This window comes from Amia ocellicauda, chromosome 6 (genome assembly GCF_036373705.1).
Source record: "Amia ocellicauda isolate fAmiCal2 chromosome 6, fAmiCal2.hap1, whole genome shotgun sequence".
NCBI lineage: Eukaryota > Metazoa > Chordata > Actinopteri > Amiiformes > Amiidae > Amia > Amia ocellicauda.
Window position 1 is genome coordinate 2,867,674 of NC_089855.1, and position 25,637 is coordinate 2,893,310.

The 25,637-nt window shown below is 55.2% G+C and overlaps 2 protein-coding genes across 5 annotated transcripts; both read right to left on the bottom strand.

Moving 5' to 3' along the window:
- Positions 1-1,021: 1,021 nt before the first annotated feature.
- Positions 1,022-4,954, bottom strand: donson (DNA replication fork stabilization factor DONSON). 3 transcript variants are annotated; one of them, XM_066705776.1, is made up of 10 exons: positions 3,916-4,954; positions 3,510-3,590; positions 3,180-3,383; positions 2,880-3,058; positions 2,624-2,802; positions 2,410-2,530; positions 2,134-2,292; positions 1,851-2,049; positions 1,515-1,727; positions 1,022-1,409 (listed from the first exon to the last, which is right to left on the bottom strand). In XM_066705776.1, exons 1-10 carry the CDS (start codon positions 4,615-4,617, stop codon positions 1,269-1,271), a joined length of 2,178 nt encoding a protein of 725 aa, XP_066561873.1. In that variant the 5' UTR covers positions 4,618-4,954; the 3' UTR covers positions 1,022-1,268. The 3 variants fall into 3 exon arrangements, with proteins under 3 accessions (XP_066561873.1, XP_066561872.1, XP_066561871.1); XM_066705775.1 differs by having other exon boundaries at positions 1,022-1,406; positions 3,510-3,593; positions 3,916-4,952; XM_066705774.1 differs by having other exon boundaries at positions 3,510-3,593; positions 3,916-4,952.
- Positions 4,955-6,916: 1,962 nt separating this feature from the next.
- Positions 6,917-24,892, bottom strand: runx1 (RUNX family transcription factor 1). Of its 2 annotated transcripts, none has more exons than XM_066705778.1 (7): positions 24,329-24,892; positions 21,957-22,210; positions 18,199-18,355; positions 16,202-16,294; positions 11,516-11,707; positions 9,043-9,201; positions 6,917-8,955 (listed from the first exon to the last, which is right to left on the bottom strand). In XM_066705778.1, the coding sequence occupies exons 1-7, from the start codon at positions 24,504-24,506 to the stop codon at positions 8,450-8,452; spliced, it is 1,539 nt and encodes a 512-aa protein (XP_066561875.1). In that variant the 5' UTR covers positions 24,507-24,892; the 3' UTR covers positions 6,917-8,449. The 2 variants fall into 2 exon arrangements, with proteins under 2 accessions (XP_066561875.1, XP_066561874.1); XM_066705777.1 differs by having other exon boundaries at positions 16,190-16,294.
- Between the last annotated feature and the right edge of the window lie 745 nt (positions 24,893-25,637).

Genomic DNA, 25,637 nt, shown 5'->3' on the forward strand with positions numbered 1-25,637 from the left:
GGAGGACGGAGCCCGAGCAGGTGCTCAACGCAGGCCTCACTGGGGCGTCCGTACAGGTGTGTACATCACGGGCCCACAGTGGAGCTGGACTGACACGCTCTGAGCTTCAAGCAGTGGCCAAAGATATTACAACTAATAAAAATGAACTAAGTACAATGTCCGCTGTGTCACAGCAGACTGACATCATATTCATTGTATCGCCCTGTACTGTACATTTATATTAAATCACAGCAGCCACACGCGGATGCAGACGTACACCAACCGCCTGGCTGGGGTGGGAGGCAGTGTTTACAGGGGGGCAGGTACTGAACCCTGTGTGTGATGCGGCTCGTCGTGTTAGAAAGATGAAATGTATACACAGTAAGCAAATTTAAAAGTGAATTGGTTACATACAAGATAATAAATACAATAACATACAGGACTGTAGTTTAGGAGAGCAAATTAAAGTCAGGAACTGTTCTGGGGAAAGATATTGCTCTTACTTTAATGGTGTATGTTAAGCTTTCTCTGTAGTACTTTTTACATACACACTGGTGACGACGTGAAGTGAGCTGGACAGGCGTGTATCAACACTGACCCGGGGCTGCAGGAGAGCAATAATGACTTTTATACCCCCTGTGGTGCGTGCAGGACACGAGCGGAAGGAAGTGTGGAGCATGGACTGAGCTGGAGGCTGGATAGGAGACGCACACACTGGTATATTAGCCTGTGCGCGGTGTGGTGTGGTGCAGTGCAGTGTGCCATGCTCAGAGCAGGGTGGTGTGGTGTGCCATATTATTCTTGTCCTGAAAGCTGCTGCTGACGCCTGTTTTCCCCATTTATAAACAGCCGCCAGCAGCCCAAGAGGTGACGGACAGAACCTCCCGAAACGGACACCCAGCCGTGTTACACGCGTGTCCTACAGCACATGCAGACGGATGTGAGCACACGGCAGTGGCTTCGGAGCGGTGTGCAACAACACGTGTGTAACGGCACAACAAGCGGCAAAATCCCCTCAGAGCAAGGACAGACACAGACCATCCACAGAGTGAACGATTTAATAGAACAAACCTCTCACACATAGACTGGGTAAAACACCGGGCAGCGTCCTGCCTGGGAGGAGGGACTCAAACACCTGAGCGTCAGCAGCACTATGCATTAAAATCCGCAGCTTACGGAAATAAACAAACATGAAACCTGAGGAATCCCAAAGTCCAACCAGAGGACAAGAGTGAGATCCGTTTTGTGGCAGTGTGGGGGGGGCGGTGTCCGGCGGTGGCACGGGGGTCTCAGGCTCTCCAGGTGTAGCCGTAGTCCTTCATGGCCAGCTGTCGGAGGGCGGTCTTCCCCAGCGTCGCCGGCTCCAGCAGCTGCCGCAGGGTGTCGGGGTGCAGAGCGCAGCCCCCCAGGTCCCGCTCCGCGCCAGCCTGCTGGGGGGTGACAGGAAGGGACACTGCGGTCACACACTGCACTTCAGGACCGTGTCGAGGCACAGCCAGAGAGACGCGCGTCTGAGGGGCCGGGCACACACTGACCTGCAGGGGCGCGGCGGGGGGGCCCAGCGGCGTGTTGAGGACGGCCGTGGGCTCGTGGGTGTACAGCCCGGCGCAGAAGGAGCCGCGCTGGGCGGGCCGCAGCAGGAGGGTCAGGCCGTGCAGGGCGTGGGGCATCACCGGACCCGTGACCTCCAGACTGAACTGGTCCTGCAGCCCCGAGCGGCCCTGGGTCTTCACACTCACACTGCGCGCCTGCGGGACGGACAGAGGGACACAGCGCTCAGGCACCACAGCACCAGGATGGACAGAGGGACAGACAGCGCAGCCCCGGAAGGGACGGAGGGAGAGGAGGACGGGTCCCCGTGCGTCTCTTACCTTGAGGGTCTGCAGTGTGGCCCCCCGGAAGGCGACGGGCGCGAGCAGCGTGGGGGGCAGCCCGGCCTGAGGTCCCGCCGACGCCACCAGGCTCTTGCAGTTGATGAGGAAGTTGAGGAGGGTGAAGGTGTCGGGCCCCTGCACCAGCACCACAGACTCCGGCTTGTGGTCCAGACGCACCGTGCCGTGCTCCTTCCGGCTGCAGCGGCGGGTCAAGGACAGAACAAAACAGCGCAGCCCAGCCCCCCGACACCAGCGCATCGCCGACACGGCACAAGGATACAGTTTGACCGAGATGGAGTCGGGTTTCTTGATCTTATCCTGGACGCCCATCTCCATCAGCCACGAGAATCCGCCGTCGTCATCATCGTCCTCTTCCTCCTGCTGCTGCTGCTGCTGCTCCTCCTCCTCCTCCTCCTCCTCGCCACCGCTGTCACGGGCCCTGCAACGCCACGGCACACTTCAGCACGCCGGCACCCCCCACAGCCCGGCCTCAGGACCCAGCACACACACCGGACTAACGGTCATTACGCACGGAGGCCCCGGGCCCCACACTCACTCTGACCCACACTGCCCGTCTCCTGGCCCGGTCTGCAGTGGACCCTCTGAGCCCGACGACACGGACCCCGAGTTCCGGCACTTGCCCTTCTCCTCCAGCAGGGGCAGCGTGAACTCGATCCCTGCAGAGAGACAGAGGCAGTGACACGGGCGCTCCTGCACAGCCACCCTCCCCGGGCACGGCGCTGGTCAGAACCGCTTCCGGTCCCACTCACCCTCGCTCCTCATGGCCTCTCGCAGGCCGCGGGTGGTGGGGGTCAGCAGGGCCGTGATGACCGGGGCGCCTCCCAGCCCCGCCGCCCGGAACAGCGCGGAGAACTGGTGGGTGCAGACGTAGAAGTAGGGGCAGAGGCGCGCGCGGAGCAGGGAGTGCAGCGACGTGAGGCTCGCCGACCTGCAACACAGCGGCACAGTCAGTCCCGGCACCCGGCTCGCTCGAGGACCCCTCCACCCCTCCACCCCTCCACTCACCATTCGCTCATCAGGGTCTGCCGCAGCCCCTCATCCTGGCTCCAGGGGGAGCTCTTGCCGGCCAGCCTACGGTCCGCCCCGATGCGGGGGAACAGGGGGATCCAGGGCAGGGAGGGGTGCTGCCAGAACAGCAGGCTCTGCTGGAAGGCACGGCGCAGCTCGGCGCAGCTCCGCGGCTCCTGACGCAGGGGGACAGGGGGACAGGGGGCGGGGTTACAGCTCGGCGGGACTACACACGAGACGACATCCGTGGACAAACGTCCTGACTGACTTCTGCCGGGCAAACTCCTGTGTGGGTACCTGTATGTGAGTGGGCAGGCTGGCGTGGGCGGCGCGGCTGTGCTGGGTCAGCCCCTGGGCCTCCTCCTGGGCCTTGAGGTGCTCCGTCCAGGTGAAGGGCAGCGGGGAGGTGAACAGCAGCCGCGTCTTCAGACTCCAGTCCGCAGGGAACTCCACGCAGCGAGAGGAGGCTGGGGGGGCGCAGTCCACTGGGGCCTGGGGGCTCTGACTCCGAGAGAGAGAGAGGGTGAGCGAGGGGGAGAGGGAGAGGGAGAGGGAGAGGGACACAACAAACAGCACGGCTGTCCCTGCTGGACTCGGGTGTCAATGAGAAACAGAGGAGACACTGACCGAGTGGAGCGCCGGGGCAGCCTGGCCGTCCAGCACCGGGTCCTCATCGAAGAGACAGTCGTCCTCTGCCAGAGACAGCGCCTTCTGGAGAGACAGAGCACAGTGTCACCCCGCGCTGCCATTGCAGGGGCATGTGGGGGGCTCGGCGACTGATCCCCCACAATCGGAGCCAGGGGTCAGGGCTTCCCAACTGCCCAGGGTCTCGGTCCTTTAGCTGCCGGGTCCTAGAGCAGGGGTCCCCCACCCCGGTCCTGGAGGTTTCGTTCCATCTGAGCTCAATTACTTAATTAAACCCTTCATTTCTTAATTTCCTTTTAATTATTTTAAACAGGCCTATAAGTACAACACTGTGCGTTATTGAGGAACCATTCCGCCCCGTCACTCGACTGACCAACCCGCTCGTTACCTGCGGCTCTCGGCGGCCGCAGTCCTGCAGCAGCCGCTCGGTGAGGAGCAGCCCGGCGCCCCGCACACTGTTCTCCCCCGCGGCCTCCACGGGCGCCCGGCCGCCCCGCAGCCCCGCCGGCGCGGGCCTCTTGCTCGGGCTGCCGCAGGTGTTCTCGATGCTGGCGAACGGGTTCCTGCGCTTCCTGCCGGCGGGCCGCGGCTCCGAGCCCAGCAGCGGCCCGGGCGAGAAGGGCCTGACTCCGGGCACGGCTGCCCCGGGACTGAGCCCTGCTGGCCGGCGGCCGGCGCCCAGACCCTCGCTGAGAGCTCGCTTCCTCCGCAGGCGCAGGGTGTCTGCCGGCCTCTTGAAGCTGGGAGAGTAACCCGCCTGTTCCGCCATTGTCCGCCCGAGTCCCACTGAGGGCGCACTGCGGTCTGTCACACCGGCCGGGGTAGCGAGTGCAGGCCGGCTCCGCTCACTGTGCCCGGTGCGAGGTGGCCGTGTGTAACCCGTGTGTAACCCGTGTGTAACCCGTGTGTACCGGCGCTCTCTCTCTGCAGACACACACACAAATTTGGCGCGACAGCAGCGCAGCGCTCTGACGTCACTCTCCCGGCAGACCGCGCTGGGCGGAGCCGGCGTGCCGCGCAGGCCTGGTTTATGTGACGCAGCCGCACTGAAGGCGCCCTGCTTCGGGACTGGCCGGGACGTTTCGTGCATTTCCGACACCTGGTCTCTTCAGTGGAACTGTCGCAGTTGTGCTTACACGCTGTATCTGTTTGCACTTTTGTACAGTTTAGTTTCGTTGCGCTTCAGTGCTGACAGATCATTGTCCCTCTAGAAGAAACTGATGTCTGAGAAATGAGCCATGGAAGTCTATACAGATAGCGCTCACAACAATAGTGACGGTACAATCGAGTACAATCTGGCAGCAGCGAGAGGGCAGGGACCCCCGTTCTGTGATGATGATGATGATGATGATGATGATGGATGGACTCGCTGCCGCTGTGAGAAGCCGCTGCTGGAGCTGCTGAGCCACACAGAGCACCTGCACAGCTGCGCAGGCCGTCGAGTGGGTGTGAGACAGGCTGCGGAGGGACACAGTCACAGCACTGTCCACTAGGTGGGGTAGTTGCATCGTTGTGCTGCACGGCGGTGGGGCAGAGAGACGGGGCTGCCGTGAGAGGAGCTGAGAGTGTCTGTGTGTCATTGTGAGTGAGTGAGTGTGTGTGTGTGTGTGATTGTGTGTGTCTGAGTGAGTGTGTGTGTGAGTGAGTGTGTGTGTGTGTGTGTGTGTGTGTGTCTGAGTGTGTGTGAGTGAGTGAGTGAGTGTGTGAGTGTGTGTGTGTGTGTGAGTGTGTGTGTGTGTGTCTGTGTGTGTGTGTGTGTCTGAGTGTGTGTGAGTGAGTGAGTGAGTGTGTGAGTGTGTGTGTGTGTGTGTGTGTCTGAGTGTGTGTGTGTGTGTGTGTGTGTATGTGTGTGTGTGAGTGTGTGTGTCTGAGTGAGTGTGTGTGTGTGTGAGTGTGTGTGTCTGAGTGAGTGTGTATGTGTGTGAGTGTGTGTGTCTGAGTGAGTGTGTATGTGTGTGTATGTGTGTCTGAGTGAGTGTGTATGTGTGTGTATGTGTGTGAGTGTGTGTGAGTGTGTGCGCAGCAGGTTGTGCTTTTGGCTCAGATGTGTTTCTCCCGGCTGCCATAAAGGCCACTATTTACAAAGCGCTTGTGCTCTTATAGGATAACCGAGGTTCCCTGTAACTGAGGGCACAGTGAGATTGTAAATGAAATAACGAGGCACTGAGACACCGCCGGCCGTGTGGTTACTGTGGTTTGGGTGGGGGGGCCAGTTATTCGCTCTCGGATAGTAAACAACGAGTGCAGGTGTACAATTACACAACCCCCACCCCCCCCAATACACACACACACACTGACTGAGCTTGGACAGGACGGGACAGACCAGCCTGGGGAGCTGCCGTCTCAGAACAACTGTTAAGGCTTTGAGACGACACACATACACACACGCACGCACACACATGCAAATATAAACACACACTCACATCAGTCTTGCTGTTTGTAGGAATTTTCTGTTGACTCTCACTGTACCTTTATTTACTGTTCCTAACAGCACTCAAGTCGACAGCAAACAGAATATGCAGGCAGTTTAATTGGCTGTTTTAGAAAGTTTATTTTGTCAGGAGTGACTGTGGATTTTTTACAAAAACAATACGTGCCCACTCCCACAGCGGCATGCAGCCCCACACAAACTGACACTGTCTGCACTGCCTGTGAGGGTGAGTCAATGTTATCATGCCCCTTGCTCTCAGCAATATTAATGAACAGCTCCAGTCTTGGATGTGTGTGTGTGGTTGGTGAGCAGGGAGGGGTGTCTGGCTCCTTGCCTGCCTACAGTTGAAACCTGGCCGCCCAGTTGCTGGGAGCTGCACGGACGCCTCGTTGAGGACTGAGCAGCCTGAGGACCACGGTCACACAGCACTGAGACTGGCACCCGCGTTCCTCCCCGGTCACACAGCAGCCAGCGCGCCCTGAAGGGGGACGAGAGACCTGCGACTGAATCCGCAGTCAGGCGTGATATTCGCAGCCGTCTGTGTGCGAGTCTGTGTCAGGCCCTGCGAGGCTGGCCGGGCTGCGGTGCTGCGGTGACTCTGGGCATGCCGTCCTGCCGCAGCTGTGCTGTCCTCTCTCTGGGTCTGTGTCGCCCATGCCGGGGCGTGGCACAGCGCTTGCCAGGCCGGTGTGTGGGCAGCAGGTCTGGGCCTGTCTGCCAGGCTGTGAGCTGCGAATTCAGGAATAGCCGTGGCGGAGGAGGGCGGGGGGGCGGCTGGCACAGAGTCAGGAACCCACATGTTCTCATCCCGTCAACGCAGCCTGACACTCCAGAGAGAGCGAGAGGGACCCGTTAGGAAGAGCAGGCTGTGTGCCAGGCCGGGGGCCAAGCCTGCTGGGGCGGTGAAGACCAAATACACACACACACACTCTAACAAAAGGCCAGACACATGGGAGGCTTTCAGCTACACAACTGAATTTATATTCATAAAATTATTTTTTACAACATTAACACCGACAAATAAAATACAGTAAAAAAACAAAACAAAAATAGAACTTCCGACAGCGATCGGAGCACAACGTGGGGATGGAGCGTCGCTGAGGCCGTCAGTCATGTGACCCGAGGGAGATTTAAACTGAGCTCAGAGGTGGATTCTCCGGCAGCATCAGTCACGGGGGAGACGGGGTGAAAGAGCTTGTGTCTTGTGGCACAGGGGCCAACCCCACCCCCACCCTGTACCATAACTGAAGTTACACCCCGGCCCTCACCCTGACCCTGACTCTAACCCTGGCCCCAGCGCTGCACTCCGGGCCCTCGGTGTGCGCTCGGCCGTCCTGCAGTGCTGGTCGCTGCTCCAGGCCTACGCAGAGATGAGAGCAACAAAACAGCAACAATCAGTTTAGCTATTAAATATTCTCTCTCTCTCTCTCTCTCTGCTGATGTGTCCAGCTTTTTTGGTCTGTCTCCATTTGAATTACTTATTTTGTATTTGTTTAATTCGTTCTTCGGTTCACGCAGCTGGCAGCGGCCGGAGCTCAGTGTGCCGGGCTCTGACAGCCGGAGACTTACACAGCTCGGAACTGCGGGGTCAGAGTCGGTGACGCTGCGTGTTTGTTGTACAAACACAGACTCTGGGCTCGGCCCTGTCAACACTGTGGCCCTGCAGCGAGCGACACCCCTTGCCCGAGCCAGGCTGCGTTACCTAGGACACAGAGCGTCACACACAGCCACGGCGGCACAAAGGAACGCCCGGCACAGAGCAAACCGGCTCGCATTACACCAGATGGGCTCCAGAACGGGGCCCGAGGTGGCGGCAGAACCACAACAGCTGAACAAAAGATGTGTTTTGGCTGTGGATTAGGCGTTGTTTTGGTGAAGATGGATGTGTTTACAGCCACGGATACAAACAGAGCGCTGCGGTGTGGTGCGTCCGGCACAGCCTGCCTCCGGGAGCCCCGTCCCTCTCCCCCAGCCTCACACGCAGGACTGCCTTCCCCTCGCTCTTAGTTTCCCGCACTAGTGAGTCAACTGGAAGTCGGGACTACACAGACAGACCACCACAAAGTGCCGCGGACGCCTTCAGCCCCCCAGAGCGCCAGACCCCCGGGAGCAGCGTCAGGATCTGTGAAGCCCCCGGAATGAAAGCAACCTTCTTCCTACGAAACAAGCGTCTTCACAGTCTGCCAATCAGAAACCCTTCACAGTTTATGTCTCTTCTTATTTTGAAAAAGGAGGGGGGTCATAATAATTAATAGCAATAATAATAATAACAACAACAACAACAACAATAATAACAGCAATAATTAATTATAAAAAATAGCAGTAACTTTGAGAGAAACAGAGAAGTCGCCCGTTGCCCCCTGGCATGTCCCCCCGTGCCCCAGGGGACCAGTGTTCTCTGTGGACAATCCTTCTTGATACAAAAAGAATAAGCTCAGAGTGGGGGTGCGCTGGCACCGCAGGGCTGTCTGTGAGGGCGCCGGCACAGTGCTCAATATGGCCGCCAGACCGCCTCCTCCAGGCGACCAGCTCCGGCGGCCATGTTGGTAGGGGAGCTGCTGTGGCTGCCCTCAGTCTCCACCCCCTCGCTCTGATTGGGCAGCGAGGGGTTCAGCAGGGCAGAGCCGGTGGAGGCGTTGGTGCAGGGCGGCAGGATGCGGGGGGGCGAGCGGTCCCCGCCGGACATCATGGAGAACTGGTAGGAGCCGGCTGCCGTGCTGTAGTACAGGTGGTAGGGCGGTGAGCCGGGCTGGAAGGCCGTGGCCGTCTGGCCCTGCGAGGAGCCCCCGGGGTATGGCGGGGGCAGGTAGGTGTGGTAGCGTGCGGTGCCCGTCATGGCTGACATGCCGATGCCGATGGCCGTGGTGACGGGTGTGGGCGTGTAGGTGAAGGGGCCGGGGTAGTGCACGCGCGGGTCCGAGAAGCGGCCGTCCGGCAGCGAGGAGAACTGGCGCTCTAGCCCGACCCGGGGGTCGTTGAAGGCCGTCAGGTCAGGGCCTGTGGAGGAGGTCAGAGGTCAGAGGTTAGAGGTCAGGGTCAGCAGGGGGAGGGCAGGGTCAGCAGAGGGAGGGCAGAGCGGCTCACCAGAGAGACGGCTGGAGAGGTCAGAGAGCGTGGACATGCCCCCCGCCCGGCCGGGGGAGATGGGCATGGCCGTGTGGACGGAGGGGGTGGAGATCTGGCCCAGGTAAGGGTAGGACTGCTCATAGGCCCAGGAGGGGGACGTCTGCATCTGCCTGGAGTCTGGAGAGAGAGAGGGGGGGGGGGGAGGTCAGAGGTCAGGTAGATTCTCGGGCAGACGCCCCACACAGTTAGTCAGTATAGCTATACTTTCAGTCTCAAATGTGTTATGCTGTGGAGCCAGACCCTCAGAGAGCCTCCCTCCCTTTAATCTGATAATTAAAAGAGAGCCGGAGGTGCAGAGTCACAAACTCCCAGAACAGGCCGCGTGGCTGCGTGGCCCCTGTCTGCGTGCGCGTCGCCGTCAGTGTGACACTCATCAGCGCCAGGAGAGCGTGGGCGGACGGTGCTGTGGAGGCAATGCCTGACACAGAGAAGGGAAACGTGATGTGGAGCGGGGCCCCCACAGAGCCCACAGTCACACAGAACTGGGTTGAGTCACAGGGGGGTTTAGAGCGCTGCCAGCCTCTCTGTCTCCTCACTCAGCAATGTCTACCCCCAGCCCTGAGGACAGGAACTCAGCCCCCTTCCCCGTCGACGCACAGACACGTCTCCGAGCTGTTGGCCACACTTAACAGCGTTACGGTCCAGACACGCAGCACTCGCACACACGGACACAGTTAACAGAGAGAAAAGAAAAAAGTTGAATGGACGTTAGAGGAGCTGGGTTTTGGCACAGCAAGACGCCCCCTCCCATCTGTTCCTGCCCGTCGTCTCTGCTCTCACAGGCCGGCCCTGCGGTGGGTCCACGAGGAGCCCGTCTGCAGCGCGCCGATATAAACAGTCTTCTGGGAGACTGGGAGAGGGAGCGCGGGCCTCCGAGACGGAGCGAGGGAGCCGGGGACGGGCTGGGAACACGTAGCGGCCAGACAGGAGAGAACCCCCCCTCAACACCCTCGACACCCCCGCCCCCGCCCCACTCCCCCAGCTGCTCCTGATTTTCGGCAAAATGAAAATAAAAATAAAAGGGGAAGATGAAAAAAGAGAGGCAGAGAGAGAGGTCTTGAATTACTTAATAATCGTTTCCTTTGGCAGAGTTCCTGCTGCTATTTCTGGGAGCAGGATCAGAGGGAGAGAGGAGCCAGGCAGGCAGGAAGCGGCCCGTCCTGCTCGCCCCACATACCGAGCGCCTGCCAGCCCCGGAGCCCTCGCTGCAGGCTGCCACTCCCGTCTGTCCCGCCAGCCCCAGAGCCGAGCGCACCAAGCGGCTCCCTGCCTCTCCTGTGTGTGTGTCTGTGTCTGTCTCTGCTTGTGTGAGTGTGCATGTGAGTGTGCGTGTGTGTGTGTGCGTGTGTGTGTGTGTGTTTGTTTCTCTCTCTCTGTCTCAGTCTCTGTGTGAGTGTCTTTCTCTAGAGACAGTGATAAAGTAGAGAGAGAGGCCAACAGACAGACACACAGACACAGAGGAAGCCTATTCAAGTCCTTGCACACCTCACTGTACATCGCCACACCCACTGATCCACAACACACGATCACACGCACACGCATACTCAGTGACTGGAATCAGTTCAGGGAATAATCCGTTAAAAAAGCAGCCAGTAACTCAGGGTGCGAAACAAGCCTGGACTGTGGGACAGTGGAGCAGGCAGTGTGTCTGGGTCTGGGTCCGACACGGGCCGGGCCCTGCAGTGACACGAAGGCTCATCGATAAGACATAAAGCGCAGACCTGTCTCACTGCAGTGACATCATCAGCCTGCGGTCTGAGGCTCATGGATGGTTGTTTGCTGCTTCTCCACAGGACACATACAACACGCCTCTGTGCTTATAATGCTGCGGCACTGCCAGAGGAGGGAGGAAGAGGAGGAGGAAGAGGGGGAGGAGCAGCAGAGTGGGGCAGGCCGTGTGTGTGTGTGGGGCTGTAAGCAGTGTGGGTATGTGCCCAGGCTTGCCAAGGCACTATGAAGACGCCTTTCTGTTCTAATTAGTTTTGCTCCAGATCACAGGACCTGCTCTGCCGAGACGCCCCTCTACGGCTCGGCCCACGATCCTCCGTGGCACACCTCTGATCTCTGGACTAGAGGGCTCTGAAGTGTGCCATCGTTGCCCACATCTGTAACGTGTCTCAGTGAGACTCAGTCCAGTCCTGTCCCTGCTGTCTCCGTGCCCACCTGCACCTCCCCTCTGCTCTGCTTCCCAGTCCAGCCTGTGTGTGTTCAGCATCGCCATTCACTAACTGAACCCTGACCTGAACACATTACTGGTCTGTTCAGGACTTTTCCTGTTCAGCTTTTCAACGCAGTTACGCAGATTCCACATTTCAGCTGCTGAAAACTATCCCTTCAGGTGCTAATCAAGCAAACTCTCTGTCCAATTAAGGGCTCAATTAAATAACTGGTCACTCGGCCGGCACCAAGGTCCTCCCGCACCCGCACTCACCCGAGAGCTGGCTGTGTGTGGGGCTGGAGAAGGGGGCGGCGTGGTTGAGTGGGGGCCGGGGGTTGACTGTGGCGCTGGGGTGGTGAGGGCTGACCCTCATGGCGGTGCGGCGCAGCTGCTCCAGCTCACTGAGGCGCTCTGAGAACGCCAGGCTGCCCGGCTTCACCGGCTCCTCCAGCTTCTGGCGGTGCCCTGCGAGACACACACACACACAGCGTTACACACACAACTCTACACACAGGGCGCTACGCACACACTGACTCACTCACACACACACGACGCTGCTAATGAGGAGAGACAGCAATCTCATTCACCGCACTGCGGGGGGGTGTTCACTGGCAGGGTTTGCTCCTGGAGAGACCGGGAGTGTGGGGGGGCGGGGCACAGAGATTGACCTCTGGCCTCTCTCATACAGGCCGGGCCGGGTCAGACAGGGGAGAGGGGCTTCGGGCCGCAGGCTACACTGTCCACAGGCTTGACTGAATGCCACGACACTACAACTACCGTCTGATTTCTGTATCTATGTCATTTGTGTTCATCGGCCACATGAACAGTCAGGCAGCTGTCGAGCTGTCAGTGAAGTTACAGGGTAAATATTGTCTTCTCTCCCAGCCCAACAGAGTTACCAGACTGGTTCTGTTTGTCTCAGCCCTGTGGGCAGCGCAGTGTGTGTGTGTGTGTGTGTGTGAGTGTGTGTGTATGAGTGTGTGAGAGAGAGAGAGGGAGAGAGAGGGAGAGAGAGAGGGGGGGGGGGGAGGAGGAGGCTGGGGTGCCTCCACACTGCAGACTGCCCTCACACAGAGATGTGTGATGATTACGGCCCCCAGGGGACACAGAGCTCCCGGCCCTCAGCTGTGATAAACCATCGACTGCCCCCTCGCCGCCCTGCCACTTCTGCCCCACCCCCCCCGGCCCCGGCCCGCTGCCAAGAGGAAGCCGGTGCTGAAACCAGAGCCGCTGTCTGAGCCTTTAAAGATGCAGCCAAGAGCCCAGACCAGCCTGAAAGGGCGGCGCCGCCGGAGCGCATTCCAGGAGGGGCAGCACTGTGCCCGAATACCACAGCCGGCACAGAGACAGAGGGCTGGCGCTGTACTGTCACTACACTGTCACTCTGTACTGTACTGTCACTACACTGTACTGTAACGACACTGTCACTGTCACTACACTGTCACTACACTGTCAGTCAACTGTACTGTACTGTACTGTCACGACACTGTCACTCTGTACTGTACTGTCACTACACTGTACTGTACTGTCACTACACTGTCACTCTGTACTGTACTGTCAGTACACTGTACTGTACTGTCACTACACTGTCACTCTGTACTGTACTGTCACTACACTGTACTGTACTGTACTGTCACTACACTGTCACTCTGTACTGTACTGTCACTACACTGTACTGTAACGACACTGTCACTGTCACTACACTGTCACTACACTGTCAGTCAACTGTACTGTACTGTACTGTCACGACACTGTCACTCTGTACTGTACTGTCACTACACTGTACTGTACTGTCACTACACTGTCACTCTGTACTGTACTGTCAGTACACTGTACTGTACTGTCACTACACTGTCACTCTGTACTGTACTGTCACTACACTGTACTGTACTGTACTGTCACTACACTGTCACTCTGTACTGTACTGTACTGTACTGTCACTACACTGTCAGTCAACTGTACTGTACTGTACTGTCACTACACTGTCACTCTGTACTGTACTGTCACTACACTGTACTGTACTGTCACTACACTGTCACTCTGTACTGTACTGTACTGTACTGTCACTACACTGTCAGTCAACTGTACTGTACTGTACTGTCACTACACTGTCACTCTGTACTGTACTGTCACTACACTGTACTGTACTGTACTGTCACTACACTGTCACTCTGAACTGTACTGTACTGTCACTACACTGTCACTCTGTACTGTACTGTACTGTCACTACACTGTCACTACACTGTACTGTACTGTCACTGCACTGTCACTCTGTACTGTACTGTACTGTCACTACACTGTCACTCTGAACTGTACTGTACTGTCACTACACTGTCACTCTGTACTGTACTGTACTGTCACTACACTGTCACTACACTGTACTGTACTGTACTGTCACTACACTGTCAGTCAACTGTACTGTACTGTACTGTCACTACACTGTCACTCTGTACTGTACTGTACTGTCACTACACTGTCAGTCAACTGTACTGTACTGTACTGTCACTACACTGTCACTCTGTACTGCACTGTACTGTCACTACACTGTCAGTCAACTGTACTGTACTGTCACTACACTGTCACTCTGTACTGTACTGGCATTACACTGTACTGTAACGACACTGTCACTGTCACTACACTCACTACACTGTCAGTCAACTGTACTGTACTGTCACTACACTGTCACTACACTGTACTGTACTGTCACTACACTGTCAACTGTACTGTACTGTCACTACACTGTCACTCTGTACTGTACTGTCACTACACTGTCACTACACTGTCAGTCAACTGTACTGTACTGTACTGTCACTACACTGTCACTCTGTACTGCACTGTACTGTCACTACACTGTCAGTCAACTGTACTGTACTGTACTGTCACTACACTGTCACTCTGTACTGTACTGTCACTACACTGTCACGACACTACTGTCACGACACTGTCACTCTGTACTGTACTGTCACTACACTGTACTGTAACGACACTGTCACTGTCACTACACTCACTACACTGTCAGTCAACTGTACTGTACTGTACTGTCACTACACTGTCACTCTGTACTGTACTGTACTGTCACTACACTGTCAGTCAACTGTACTGTACTGTCACTACACTGTCACTCTGTACTGTACTGTCACTACACTGTCACGACACTACTGTCATGACACTGTCACTCTGTACTGTACTGTCACGACACTGTCACTCTGTACTGTACTGTCAGTACACTGTACTGTAACGACACTGTCACTGTCACTACACTCACTACACTGTCAGTCAACTGTACTGTACTGTACTGTCACTACACTGTCACTACACTGTCAGTCAACTGTACTGTACTGTCACTACACTGTCACTCTGTACTGTACTGTCACTACACTGTCACTACACTGTCAGTCAATTGTACTGTACTGTACTGTCACTACACTGTCACTCTGTACTGTACTGTACTGTCACTACACTGTCACTACACTGTACTGTACTGTCACTACACTGTCACTCTGTACTGTACTGTCACTACACTGTCAGTCAACTGTACTGTACTGTACTGTCACTACACTGTCACTCTGTACTGTACTGTCACTACACTGTCAGTCAACTGTACTGTACTGTACTGTCACTACACTGTCACTCTGTACTGTACTGTCACTACACTGTACTGTAACGACACTGTCACGACACTGTCAGTCAACTGTACTGTACTTTACTGTCACTACACTGTCACTCTATACTGTACTGTCACTACACTATCACGACACTGTCACTAAACTGTCAGTCAACTGCACTGTACTGTCACTACACTGTCACTCTACTGTACTGTCACTACACTGCACTGTACTGTCACGACACTGTCAGTCAACTGTACTGTACTGTACTGTCACTACACTGTCACTCTGTACTGTATTGTCACTACACTGTACTGTACTGTCACTACACTGTCACTACACTGTCACTCTGTACTGTACTGTCACTACACTGTACTGTACTGTAACAACACTGTCAGTCAACTGTACTGTACTTTACTGTCACTACACTGTCACTCTGTACTGTACTGTCACTACACTGTACTGTACTGTACTGTCACTACACTGTCACTCTGTACTGTACTGTCACTACACTGTCACTACACTGTCAGTCAACTGTACTGTACTGTCACTACACTGTCAGTCAATTGTACTGTACTGTACTGTGACTACACTGTCACTCTACTGCACTGTACTGTCACTACACTGTCACTCTACTGTACTGTCACTACACTGTCAGTCAATTGTACTGTACTGTACTGTGACTACACTGTCACTCTACTGTACTGTACTGTACTGTCACTACACTGTCACTAAACTGTCAGTCAACTGCACTGTACTGTCACTACACTGTCACTCTACTGTACTGTCACTACACTGCACTGTACTGTAACGACACTGTCACTACACTGTACTGTATTGTAGTCACTACACTGTACTGTATAAACCCAGCCCGGCCCGGCCCAGGGAGAGCTCCAGCTGTGGTTCCTCTGCTGACTGCGGACGCCTACAGCCCTGGACTGTTTCTCATTTCCTCTCATTTCCTCTCCTGCAGACGCTGCGCTTTCAAACCCTTTGCTTTCTTTTTTAAGTTTTATTTTTCTCCTGCTGTTCGCAATCTCCTGCCACGGCTGCCCAGGAGCAGCGCTGAGGGACCAGGACAGGAGAAGGAGGAGGAGAGGAAGAAGATAAGAAGAAAGAAGATGAAGAAAAAGAAGAAGAAGAAAATACAGGGCAGTACTGTATTCCCATCACTGTAATAAAGAGCCCACATGTCTGTCTGTCTGTACTGGAGTCTCCCGCGGCTCGGTGCGCTGTGTGACAGGGACAGAGACAGAGACGGAGACAGGGACAGAGACAGAGAAGAGACAAGGACAGAGCAGAGACAGGGACAGAGCAGAGACAGGGACAGAGACAGACTCACGGCGGGGCTCACGCGGTCCGTCCACGGTGATCTTGATGGCGCGGTGGTAGGTGGCGACCTGCGGCGGGTTGGTGAACACGGTGATGGTCAGGGTGAAGCTCTTGCCTGTGGGGAGAAGAGCAGCCCGTCAGACACAGACTGGAGCAGCGCAGCCTCCCCCGGGGCCACGGTGTGTGTGCATGTCTGTGTGTGTGTGTACGCTCTCTGCCCTATCAGTGACAGATCTGCATGGGAAAATCCAATCAGTCGAGCTTCTCTCAATCAACACATCCCAGAAGCACATGACCCCCCGCCCCATGTGTGGTGAGGAGGGGCGATCTGACATGAAAGCAGAGGGCAGTTCGGCCAGATAGTGTGACGTAAGCAGTTGTGTATTTAGACACGGCTCTTTGATCAGAGAGGCCCAGATCACCAGTCAGAGGTGGAGATAATCAGAGCGTCAGCGCAGAGGATGATCACACACACTCACACGCACACTAACACGCATGTACACACATTCACACGCACACATACTGTGTCTGTGTCCTATCCTATCTAGCCAGTCTCTCTCCTCCACACACCGATGGAATTGTATGAGAACAACAGATCAGTTTAACGCCTCTGATGACATTCGTGGGACTGTAACACGCACAATATTACCGCATGTAACAGACACAACTGATATAATACATAATGCTATAATACAGTAATACAGTGTGTGTGTGAGAGTGCGTGCGACATGCCTGTGATCCTTGTGCCCAGTAGCGCCTGTGCTTCATGTTAAACACGTCTCCCTGCTACAGGACCGGCCCGTGTTCTCTGTGTGTACTGTATGTGCCGTGTGTCCTGTGTGTGCTGTATGTGCTGTGTGTGCTGTGTACTCTGTATGTGCTGTGTTCTCTGTATGTCCAGTATGTGCTGTGTTCTCTGTATGTTCTGTATGTGCTGTGTGTCCTGTGTGTGCTGTATGTGCTGTATGTCCTGTATGTGCTGTGTTCTCTGTATGTCCAGTATGTGCTGTGTGTGCTCTGTTCTCTGTTCTCTGTATGTGCTGTGTGTGCTGTATGTCCAGTATGTGCCCCGGGGGTTGCAGGGTCAACCCCTGCTGTGTGACTGGCTGTGCTGTGTTTCCCACACTGCCAGTGTCCCAGCGCTGCGGTGGGCCATGTGTCACTAATTAAGCACAGTTGTCTTTGGAGACGCTCTTGATTGTTAACTGAGAACCCCCTGCAGGAAGTCGGCCTGGCTCTGTGACCCCCCCGCTCTGAGATTGTGAATGGGACCGAGCCGCAGCGGAGGGGGGGGCGCTCTGTACAACAACAATGGCATCCATTCAAGGCTTTGATGTTTCCCCAGCAGCCCTCGGAGCCAGCCAGCGAATTAGTAGTAGCATTTTCTTGTTGCCGTTGTTTGTTCTCTCTCTCTCTCTGAACTTCCTGGAGGTCTCCTGGCGGCGGGGAGGCTCTGTGCCTAATTGTCAGGAGTCATGCGCTCGGCCCCGGCTGTGCGGAGCTGCCCCCCCGGCCCTGAGCTCTGAATGTGTGGATCGAGCGACGGCGCTGTGCTGCCCACCTCAGACCGGGAAGGCAAGCAGGGATCCTGACCCGCACAGAGCCCTTTAAATGTTTAACAGCCGCTCCTGCAGTACAGAGCAGCTTGTCATCGGCCGCTGCAGGGGAGACGAGCAGGGCAGCGGCCTCTAGCATCACTGCGGCCCACAGCGGACCTGGGGAGGAGGATCCAGCATGCACTGCTACCCCGTGCTGCCGATGATGCCTTTATCACCTGACCCCACCGCTCGCACACAGCCCCGGCGCTCTGTAGATGCTCAGCTGATCGTTGTCCACATGTTCTCTCTTATCTGACCCTTTCATATTATTGCATGAAGGGCCGTTTCTGGCTGCTCTCTCTGCTTGGGCGGCTCTCGGGGCCCGAGGGCTTTGGCCGGAGACGGGACACGGACACCAAAGAGCTCTGAGCGCAGAGAACCTGCAGGTGTGAGTGACCCCTGACCCCTGACCCCAGCTCACCTCTCCCACTGCGGCCCACAAAGCGCAGGTCGTTGAAGCGCGCCACCTGGTTCTTGATGGAGGCCGTGGCGTTGCGCAGCTCCGCCGAGTAATTCTCATCATTCCCCGCCATCACTGTCACCAGTGTGCCGTCGGGCACGTCTCCCAGTGCAACAACCTGCACGGCACAGAGCAGACAAAGAGCCGTCACTGACACAGACAATATAGAGCACACAGCACAGAGCACACAGCACAGAGCACAAAGAGCCATCATTGACACGGACAATACAGAGCACACAACTAAAAGAGCCGTCACTGACACGGACAGAGCACACAACAGAGCACACAGCACAGAGCACACAACACAGAACACAGAGCACAGAGAGCCGTCACTGACACGGACAGAGCACACAACACAGAGCACAAAACACAGAGCACAACATAGAGAACACAGTGCAGCACAGAGCAGTCAATCCCTCTGGCAGTCCTCTCACTGACGATGGCAATACTGACTCACACTTAATTAGTTGCTGTTATTGTTGTTGCTGTGATTGTAAGAAATCACTCCATCAGACAAGAAGCAGCTCTTGGCTTGAGAAGGGCTGACAGAAGGACAGCACAGCTTCTTCAATGCCCTTTAAAGAGCCCGGTCACGGGCCAGCCTCGGAATCGGTTTACTCACTAACAGTGCAACACGTAGGAACAAACGCCACTGAACACCGCTTTACTGCGGCCCGTATTCAGGCCGACTGGACGCTCAGCTTCTCCTCCGGGTGCCAGGGCCGCAGCCGCAGGTGCTGAGCTCATATCGCACACAGCAGCCAGGACAACAAAGGGGCGACCGGGCTGCCACTCCCAACGCAAATAAGTGCACAGGGTGGGGTGCTTTTATATAAAGTTTAGTCAGAGCTCTTGTGATTCGGCACAGTCACGCTGCTGCTGGTTCTCCCTCCCTCACCCAGTTTCAGCACGAGTGACACTGACGAAATATCTCTGGCACTGGACAACGACAACAACCACCACAATGTGAAGATGCTGTGTGTGTGACAGGACAGTTTGCCTCTGAATGTGTATTGCGGTGTGTGGTAAGCACTGTGTGCGCAGGTCAGTATCGGTGATAGTTTGAAGATAAGAGGATTAAATATTGCCCGCTTCTCACCACACCTCTAAAAAGAGCAATCACAGTAACCGGCATTTCTCCAGCTCTGCTCAATATACAGTCGGGCGACACCTGCCACCTGCTCACATGTTCCAGAGGCATTAACTCAGTAGCAGCAGGTTGTGTGTCACAAACACGGATGAAAACAATAACACATGAGAGGAAGGGAGGCCAAGGACAGGGGCGAATTCACAGTCAGAAGAGCCACTCGATCATGCAAATCTTTTAAAAACGAGAATGGAAGACATGTATTACTATTACTATTATTATTATTATTATTATTATTATTATTATATAACTGATCACACAGTGGTAAAAGCCCCCAAGACTAATGTAACTCATAACCCCTTTAAGATGCAAAAAGCAGCGGAAGACGGCAGTGCTGGGACAGGACAGCAGCAAACACGCCACACGGGACTGAACAGCGTCAGATCCGACCAGAAACAATTATCCCCGACCCCAAAATGTCATAGGCATCAATACAATGACCTCACAACACTGTGCTACTACAACTGCCATCATTACTGCACACAAACCCACTCCAACAGTGCCCAGGGCGTGTTAGAATTATGTATTGTGTGTGTGTGTTATAATTATTTATTTTGTGTACGCGTGTTATAATGATTTAATGTCTGTGTGTGTGTGATATTTATTTTCTGTGTGTTATAATTATTTTCTCTGTGTAATACTTATTTATTGTGTGTTATAATGATGTATTGTGTGTGTGTGTTATAATTGTAGCCTATTTCCCAGCGTCAGCTCTCCGACTAGAAGAGATTCGGCGAGGGCGCATACTCCCGAAAGGGTCTATTATAATTACATTATATTATTATTAGTAGTAGTAGTAGTATTAAATTATTCTATTCACACTAATTATAGCAATGCCTAGAAATTAAAGCTCTGCGGCAGTGAAGGCGATGTGGACGGAGAGTGCTGTCCTGGGCCTGACGAAGCAGAGCTGCCGGTCAACACACACTAACACACACACTCACACAAACACTCACACACACACACACACACACACACACAATAGATACAATACTGAATCAATAAAACAAACATCACAAACACGCTGCGCTCTGATGCAGATGTTCAGCCTCGACCCGCAGTGTTTACAGCACTTTACTACGCTTTACTGCGGTTTCATGCGGTATACTGTGCCTTACTGCGCTTGATTGTGCTTCATTGTGCTTTACTGCGCTTTACTGTGCTTTACTGCGCTTTAGTGTGCTTTACTGTGCTTTACTGCGCTGTACTGCGCTTTGCTGTGCTGCTGCTCCTGTCTGTCGTCTCAAACACTGACCGGCCCGCGCAGGACCGCACAGCAAGAGCAGATTCAGACCAATAAGTGGTACCTATCATCATCATCACTTACTATTATAGCATCATCACTTCCAGGCTAATTATACAATTATTGCTTGTGAAACGTACTTAATTATTATTATTATATTATTATCAAATACTAAACATGTGAAATAAATAGTTATTTGCACCTAATTTCAGGGCTGCTGTTGATGTGGGCCCTTCGATGTCGTGTGAGGCAGATTACATATGACATACATTTGAATAAACAAGTTGTAAAACATGTCTAATAAAACGAGGAATATTGCCAATGATAGTGGGAAGCAGCGGCACTGCTGTTTAATGAGCTCAGTCTTATAGTCCGATAATCGCGCCGCTGCGACCGTGTTGCTCTCAACATTAAAGCTGGATTTCACTAGAGTTCACTTGAATTAGGACTGGCGCTGCGTACTGTTGAATCTGGTTTTGTGCACTTATCATCGTATTCATGTTTTGTGAAAAGTGTGTTTTGAGATAACTGTATCTGCAGATGAATCCATAATGATCAGAAAAGGCAGGCTGTGAGCCGGGGCTGGATGATGAAACTCTGAAAATAACCGGTCCAGTCCCAGGCACTGCACACAGCTGTCTGAGCTCAGTGGTGCGGCCATCACTCATTAGTGCCGCTGGACAGCAGAGCCTCATATAGTGCAATCAGTCAAAGAGGCGCAAGTTCATTTCTAACCCTTGGCCTTGAAAACCGGACCGCCCCCCTTGCTACGCACAGAAATGAATAATGTTCAATTTGCGTTCAATTATACGTCGCCCTGTTTTTCCCACACAACACCCGAGAGAAACAGCGCCCTCCAGCGGCCAGAGAGGACTAGACTCCTCCTCGTGCCAGGCCTGGGAGCCGCTGATTGTTCCACATGTTCACATTGCAGTGTTGTCCTCATTTCCACAGACGGTTGTGCAGTTGGGTACACAGAACGTAGCCCAGTTCGCAGAGGCAGAGGATGGACGGGGTGCCATTGCCATTATCTGACAGTGTGTGGGGCTGTGTAGTGTACAAAGTTGTATGGGACTGTGTGGCCGTGTGTGAGTCTGTGTAACAGTGTGTGTCAGTGTAGGACTGTGTGCGTCCACATGCGTCAGTGTGTCTGTGCTTGTGTTAGCACATGTCGGTGTGTGTCTCTGCGTGTCGGTGTGTGTCTCTGCGTGTGTCGATGTGTGTCTCTGCGTGTCGGTGTGTGTCTCTGCGTGTCGGTGTGTGTCTCTGCGTGTGTCGGTGTGTGTCTCTGCATGTCGGTGTGTGTCTCTGCGTGTGAATAGCCCTTACCTTGAAGGCGATGGGCAGGGTCTTGTTGCACCTCCAGTGGGTGGGCAGGACGGAGCAGAGGAAGTTGGGGCTGTCGGTGCGGACCAGCTCTCCCGGGTGGTCCGCCAGCACCTCCACCATGCTGCGGTCCGCCATGCGCAGCTTCCCCACCAGGGCAGCGCTGCTGTCCTGTCCCCCCAGCGGCAGCGCGTCACTCATCTTGCCCGGGCTGAGCGTGGTGGAGGGGGGGGTGAAGCGGCGTCCGGGGGCCGGGTCTGTGGGAGAGACGACGACAGGGAGAGCTTTTATAGAATGGCACGCAATGACACAACTCAGGAACACACAACCAACCGGCTGGGCAGCCTCACTGGGAACAGCCATGAGACCATCACACCGAAAACACCGCGGCAGCACCGAGTCCGGCACCCCAGCCCGCCGCCTCCTGCATACCGGACACAGCAGCACCGAGACACAGGCCTGCCTGCACGGCACGACTACAGCCACCACACACACATCTGAAGAGCAAGCTCAACACACAACCCAGATCTGAACAGACTGTGTACCAGATTGGGAGGGGTGGGTGGGGTTGGTGGAGCCAGGGAGCGGCAGGAGGCAGCGGTGGTGTGAGTGTGTATGTGTGTGTGTGAGAGTGTGTATGTGTGTGTGTGAGAGTGTGTATGTGTGTGTGTGAGAGTGTGTGTGAGTGTGTATGTGTGTGTGTGAGAGTGTGTGTGAGTGTGTGTGCGTGTGTGAGTGTGTATGTGTGTGTGAGAGAGTGTGTGAGTGTGTATGTGTGTCTGTGTGTGAGTCTGAGTGTGTGTGTGTGTGTGTGTGTCTGTGTGTGAGTCTGAGTGTGTGTGTATGCGTGTCTGTGTGTGAGTGTGTTGGCAAGTGTCAGGAAATGTCATGAAACAAATAACAGCAATACAGCAACAGTTGGTGTGGCACTGTTCGCACTGTGCTTCCTGGAGCGCTGGCTGGCATCAGTCATCACTGCGCACAGCTTCACACACCAGTCATTAACAGTCTCACAGGACGTAGTAGAGAACCCCCCCACACGCACACACACTCTCTCACACACGCACACACACACGCACACACACGCACTCACACACGCACACACACTCTCACACACGCACTCACACTCTCTCACACACGCACTCACACACGCACACACTCTCTCACACACGCACACACTCTCTCACACACGCACACACTCTCTCACACACGCACACACTCTCACACACACGCACACACTCTCACACACGCACACACACTCTCACACACGCACTCACACTCTCTCACACACGCACATACACACGCACACACACACTCTCTCACACACGCACACACACACACTCACACACACACACTCATACACACACACTCTCACACACACACACTCTCATACACACACACTCTCATACACACACACACACACACACACTCTCTCACTCACGCACACACACTCTCACACACGCACACACACGCACACACACACACTCTCTCACACACGCACACACACACACTCACACACTCATACACATGCACACACACACACACACACTCTCACACACTCTCATACACATGCACACACACACACACACACACACTCTCTCACACACGCACACACGCACACTCACACACACACACTCATACACATGCACACACACACACACACTCTCACACACACACTCACACACGCACACACACTCACACACGCACACACACTCACACACACACTCACACACACACACTCATACACATGCACACACACACTCTCTCACACACGCACACACACACACACACACTCATACACACTCTCTCTCACACACGCACACACACACGCACTCACACACACACACTCATACACACACACACACACACTCATACACACTCTCTCTCACACACGCACACACACACGCACACACACACACACTCTCTCACACACTCTCTCTCACACACGCACTCACACACACACTCTCTCACACACTCTCTCTCACACACGCACTCACACACACACTCACACACGCACACACACACGCACACACTCTCTCACACACACTCTCTCACACACTCTCTCTCACACACACACACACACACGCACTCACACACGCACACACACTCTCTCACACACACACACAGTGAAGTACATCACGGCTGGCGCAGGAGGACGTGTTTACACCCGAGACTGGCGACAGATAACGACACAGAACTCAACTCTTAGTTGTTGTGTTAATAACACAGAAATGACTGAACACGGTTTGCCGGAGGAGCGATGGCATATTTCACACTTTGTGTTTCACTCTTTTCTTTGTTTTCCTGTTTGTTTGAATCAAGTTCAATAAATCACTCAATTCCACAATCAAATGACACGGTGGTTACGATCGTACCGTATTTGGCGTCCCAGAGGAACACCATGTCTGCCCGGCTGTAAGGTCCCCTTGGCTGACTCCGTTTTGCGCGTATGTTCCCCAACTCTGCCGGCGGCGCGGGGTCCCGGTCTGTGCGGCTCCTCGCTCCTGCCCTTCCCTGGTGTTGCTGGTGCAGCCCGAGGGCAGAGCTGCCCATCAGCCCCGGCCCGAGCTCAGCTCAGCGGGGCTCAGCGGGGCTCGGCGGGGCTCGGCGGGGCAGGGCAGGGCGGGGCGGGGCGGGGCGGGGGCGCCGCTCCGGTAGATCCACAGACACGGGCGACTCACTGCCACTTGCCGAAACCGGGACCCACACCGACAGTGGCCAACTGCCCCCGCCCGCACAGAGGCAGCCCACCGCAGAGACAGGCTGTGATCCCGAGCGCAGCGAAACTACATCCAAACCTGCGACTGCGCGCAGGTGACAGGCCGTCCGGCGCAGAGGAGAGAGACGGTGCAGCCTCTCGGTCAGGGCGCTGCTGTCCCGCCGCGCTGCTCGGGATGAATGGACAGCGGGCGGCGCGGTGCCTTTTACCGGCAGTGGGGAGCGCAGGAATGCAGCTGGGGGGGCGTATTTGCATGCATTGAGCTCTGGGCCAATAAGTTGAGCCCTTTTCCAAGGCCGGAGGGTGCGCCAGCCAATCAGAGAGCCCGCCCGGCTGCCAGCCCCGCCCCCCGCCCCCCCCGCGCCGTCAATGGGATTCCGGGGGCGCCGCGCGTGCCGCTGCACAGTTACACCGCTCCGGGGGGGCTTGGGGGGGTAGGGGGGTAAACCAGGCGGAGAAGTTCGTGCCAAAGCCTGTGGCACCGCAATGCATATGCGTGACAGATCCACGCGTAAGCAGCCCAGTTATAAGACTATAACCCACACACGTCTCTCTGCCCGTCTGTCTCTGCGCTGCCCGCTGCCTATAAATACACCAGCGCCAGGAGAGGCCAGCGGGTCCGTCCCCGGCCTCCGGCAGCTCGCTGCTTCATTATCAGTGTCCGAGTCCCTGTCCCGCTACTGGCCGGTCCTCAGCAGCCTCGGCTGGCAGCGTCTCAGGCTGCACCCCCCAGCCGCCGCTCCGCCCGGGACGGGCTGTCATGCGCTTTGTTTCCACACAATATGATACCGTCGTAAAAATATATAGGCTGTACCAGGAATGAGTGGAATCAAATGCAATGCGGGTTATTTATAGGAACCGTGCAAGGACAGAGAGGTGTCCACTTACAAGTGTGACAGACTGGACAGAAGTGGACAGACATCACATCATGAGGAGAAGAAGATAAAGAAGCAGAAGCAGAAGAG

Coding starts and splice junctions, on each gene's coding strand:
- donson (XM_066705774.1), bottom strand. CDS start 4,617: ATGCACGAAACGTCCCGGCCAGTCCCGAAGCAGGGCGCCTTCAGTGCG. Junction 3,594..3,915: donor GCGGCCGCCGAGAGCCGCAG/GTAACGAGCGGG, acceptor CTGTCTCTCCAG/AAGGCGCTGTCTCTGGCAGA. Junction 3,384..3,509: donor CTGCCCCGGCGCTCCACTCG/GTCAGTGTCTCC, acceptor TCTCGGAGTCAG/AGCCCCCAGGCCCCAGTGGA.
- runx1 (XM_066705777.1), bottom strand. CDS start 24,506: ATGGGCAGCTCTGCCCTCGGGCTGCACCAGCAACACCAGGGAAGGGCA. Junction 22,211..24,328: donor CCTCTGGGACGCCAAATACG/GTACGATCGTAA, acceptor TCTCTCCCACAG/ACCCGGCCCCCGGACGCCGC. Junction 11,708..16,189: donor CGGACCGCGTGAGCCCCGCC/GTGAGTCTGTCT, acceptor TGTGTCTCGCAG/GGCACCGCCAGAAGCTGGAG.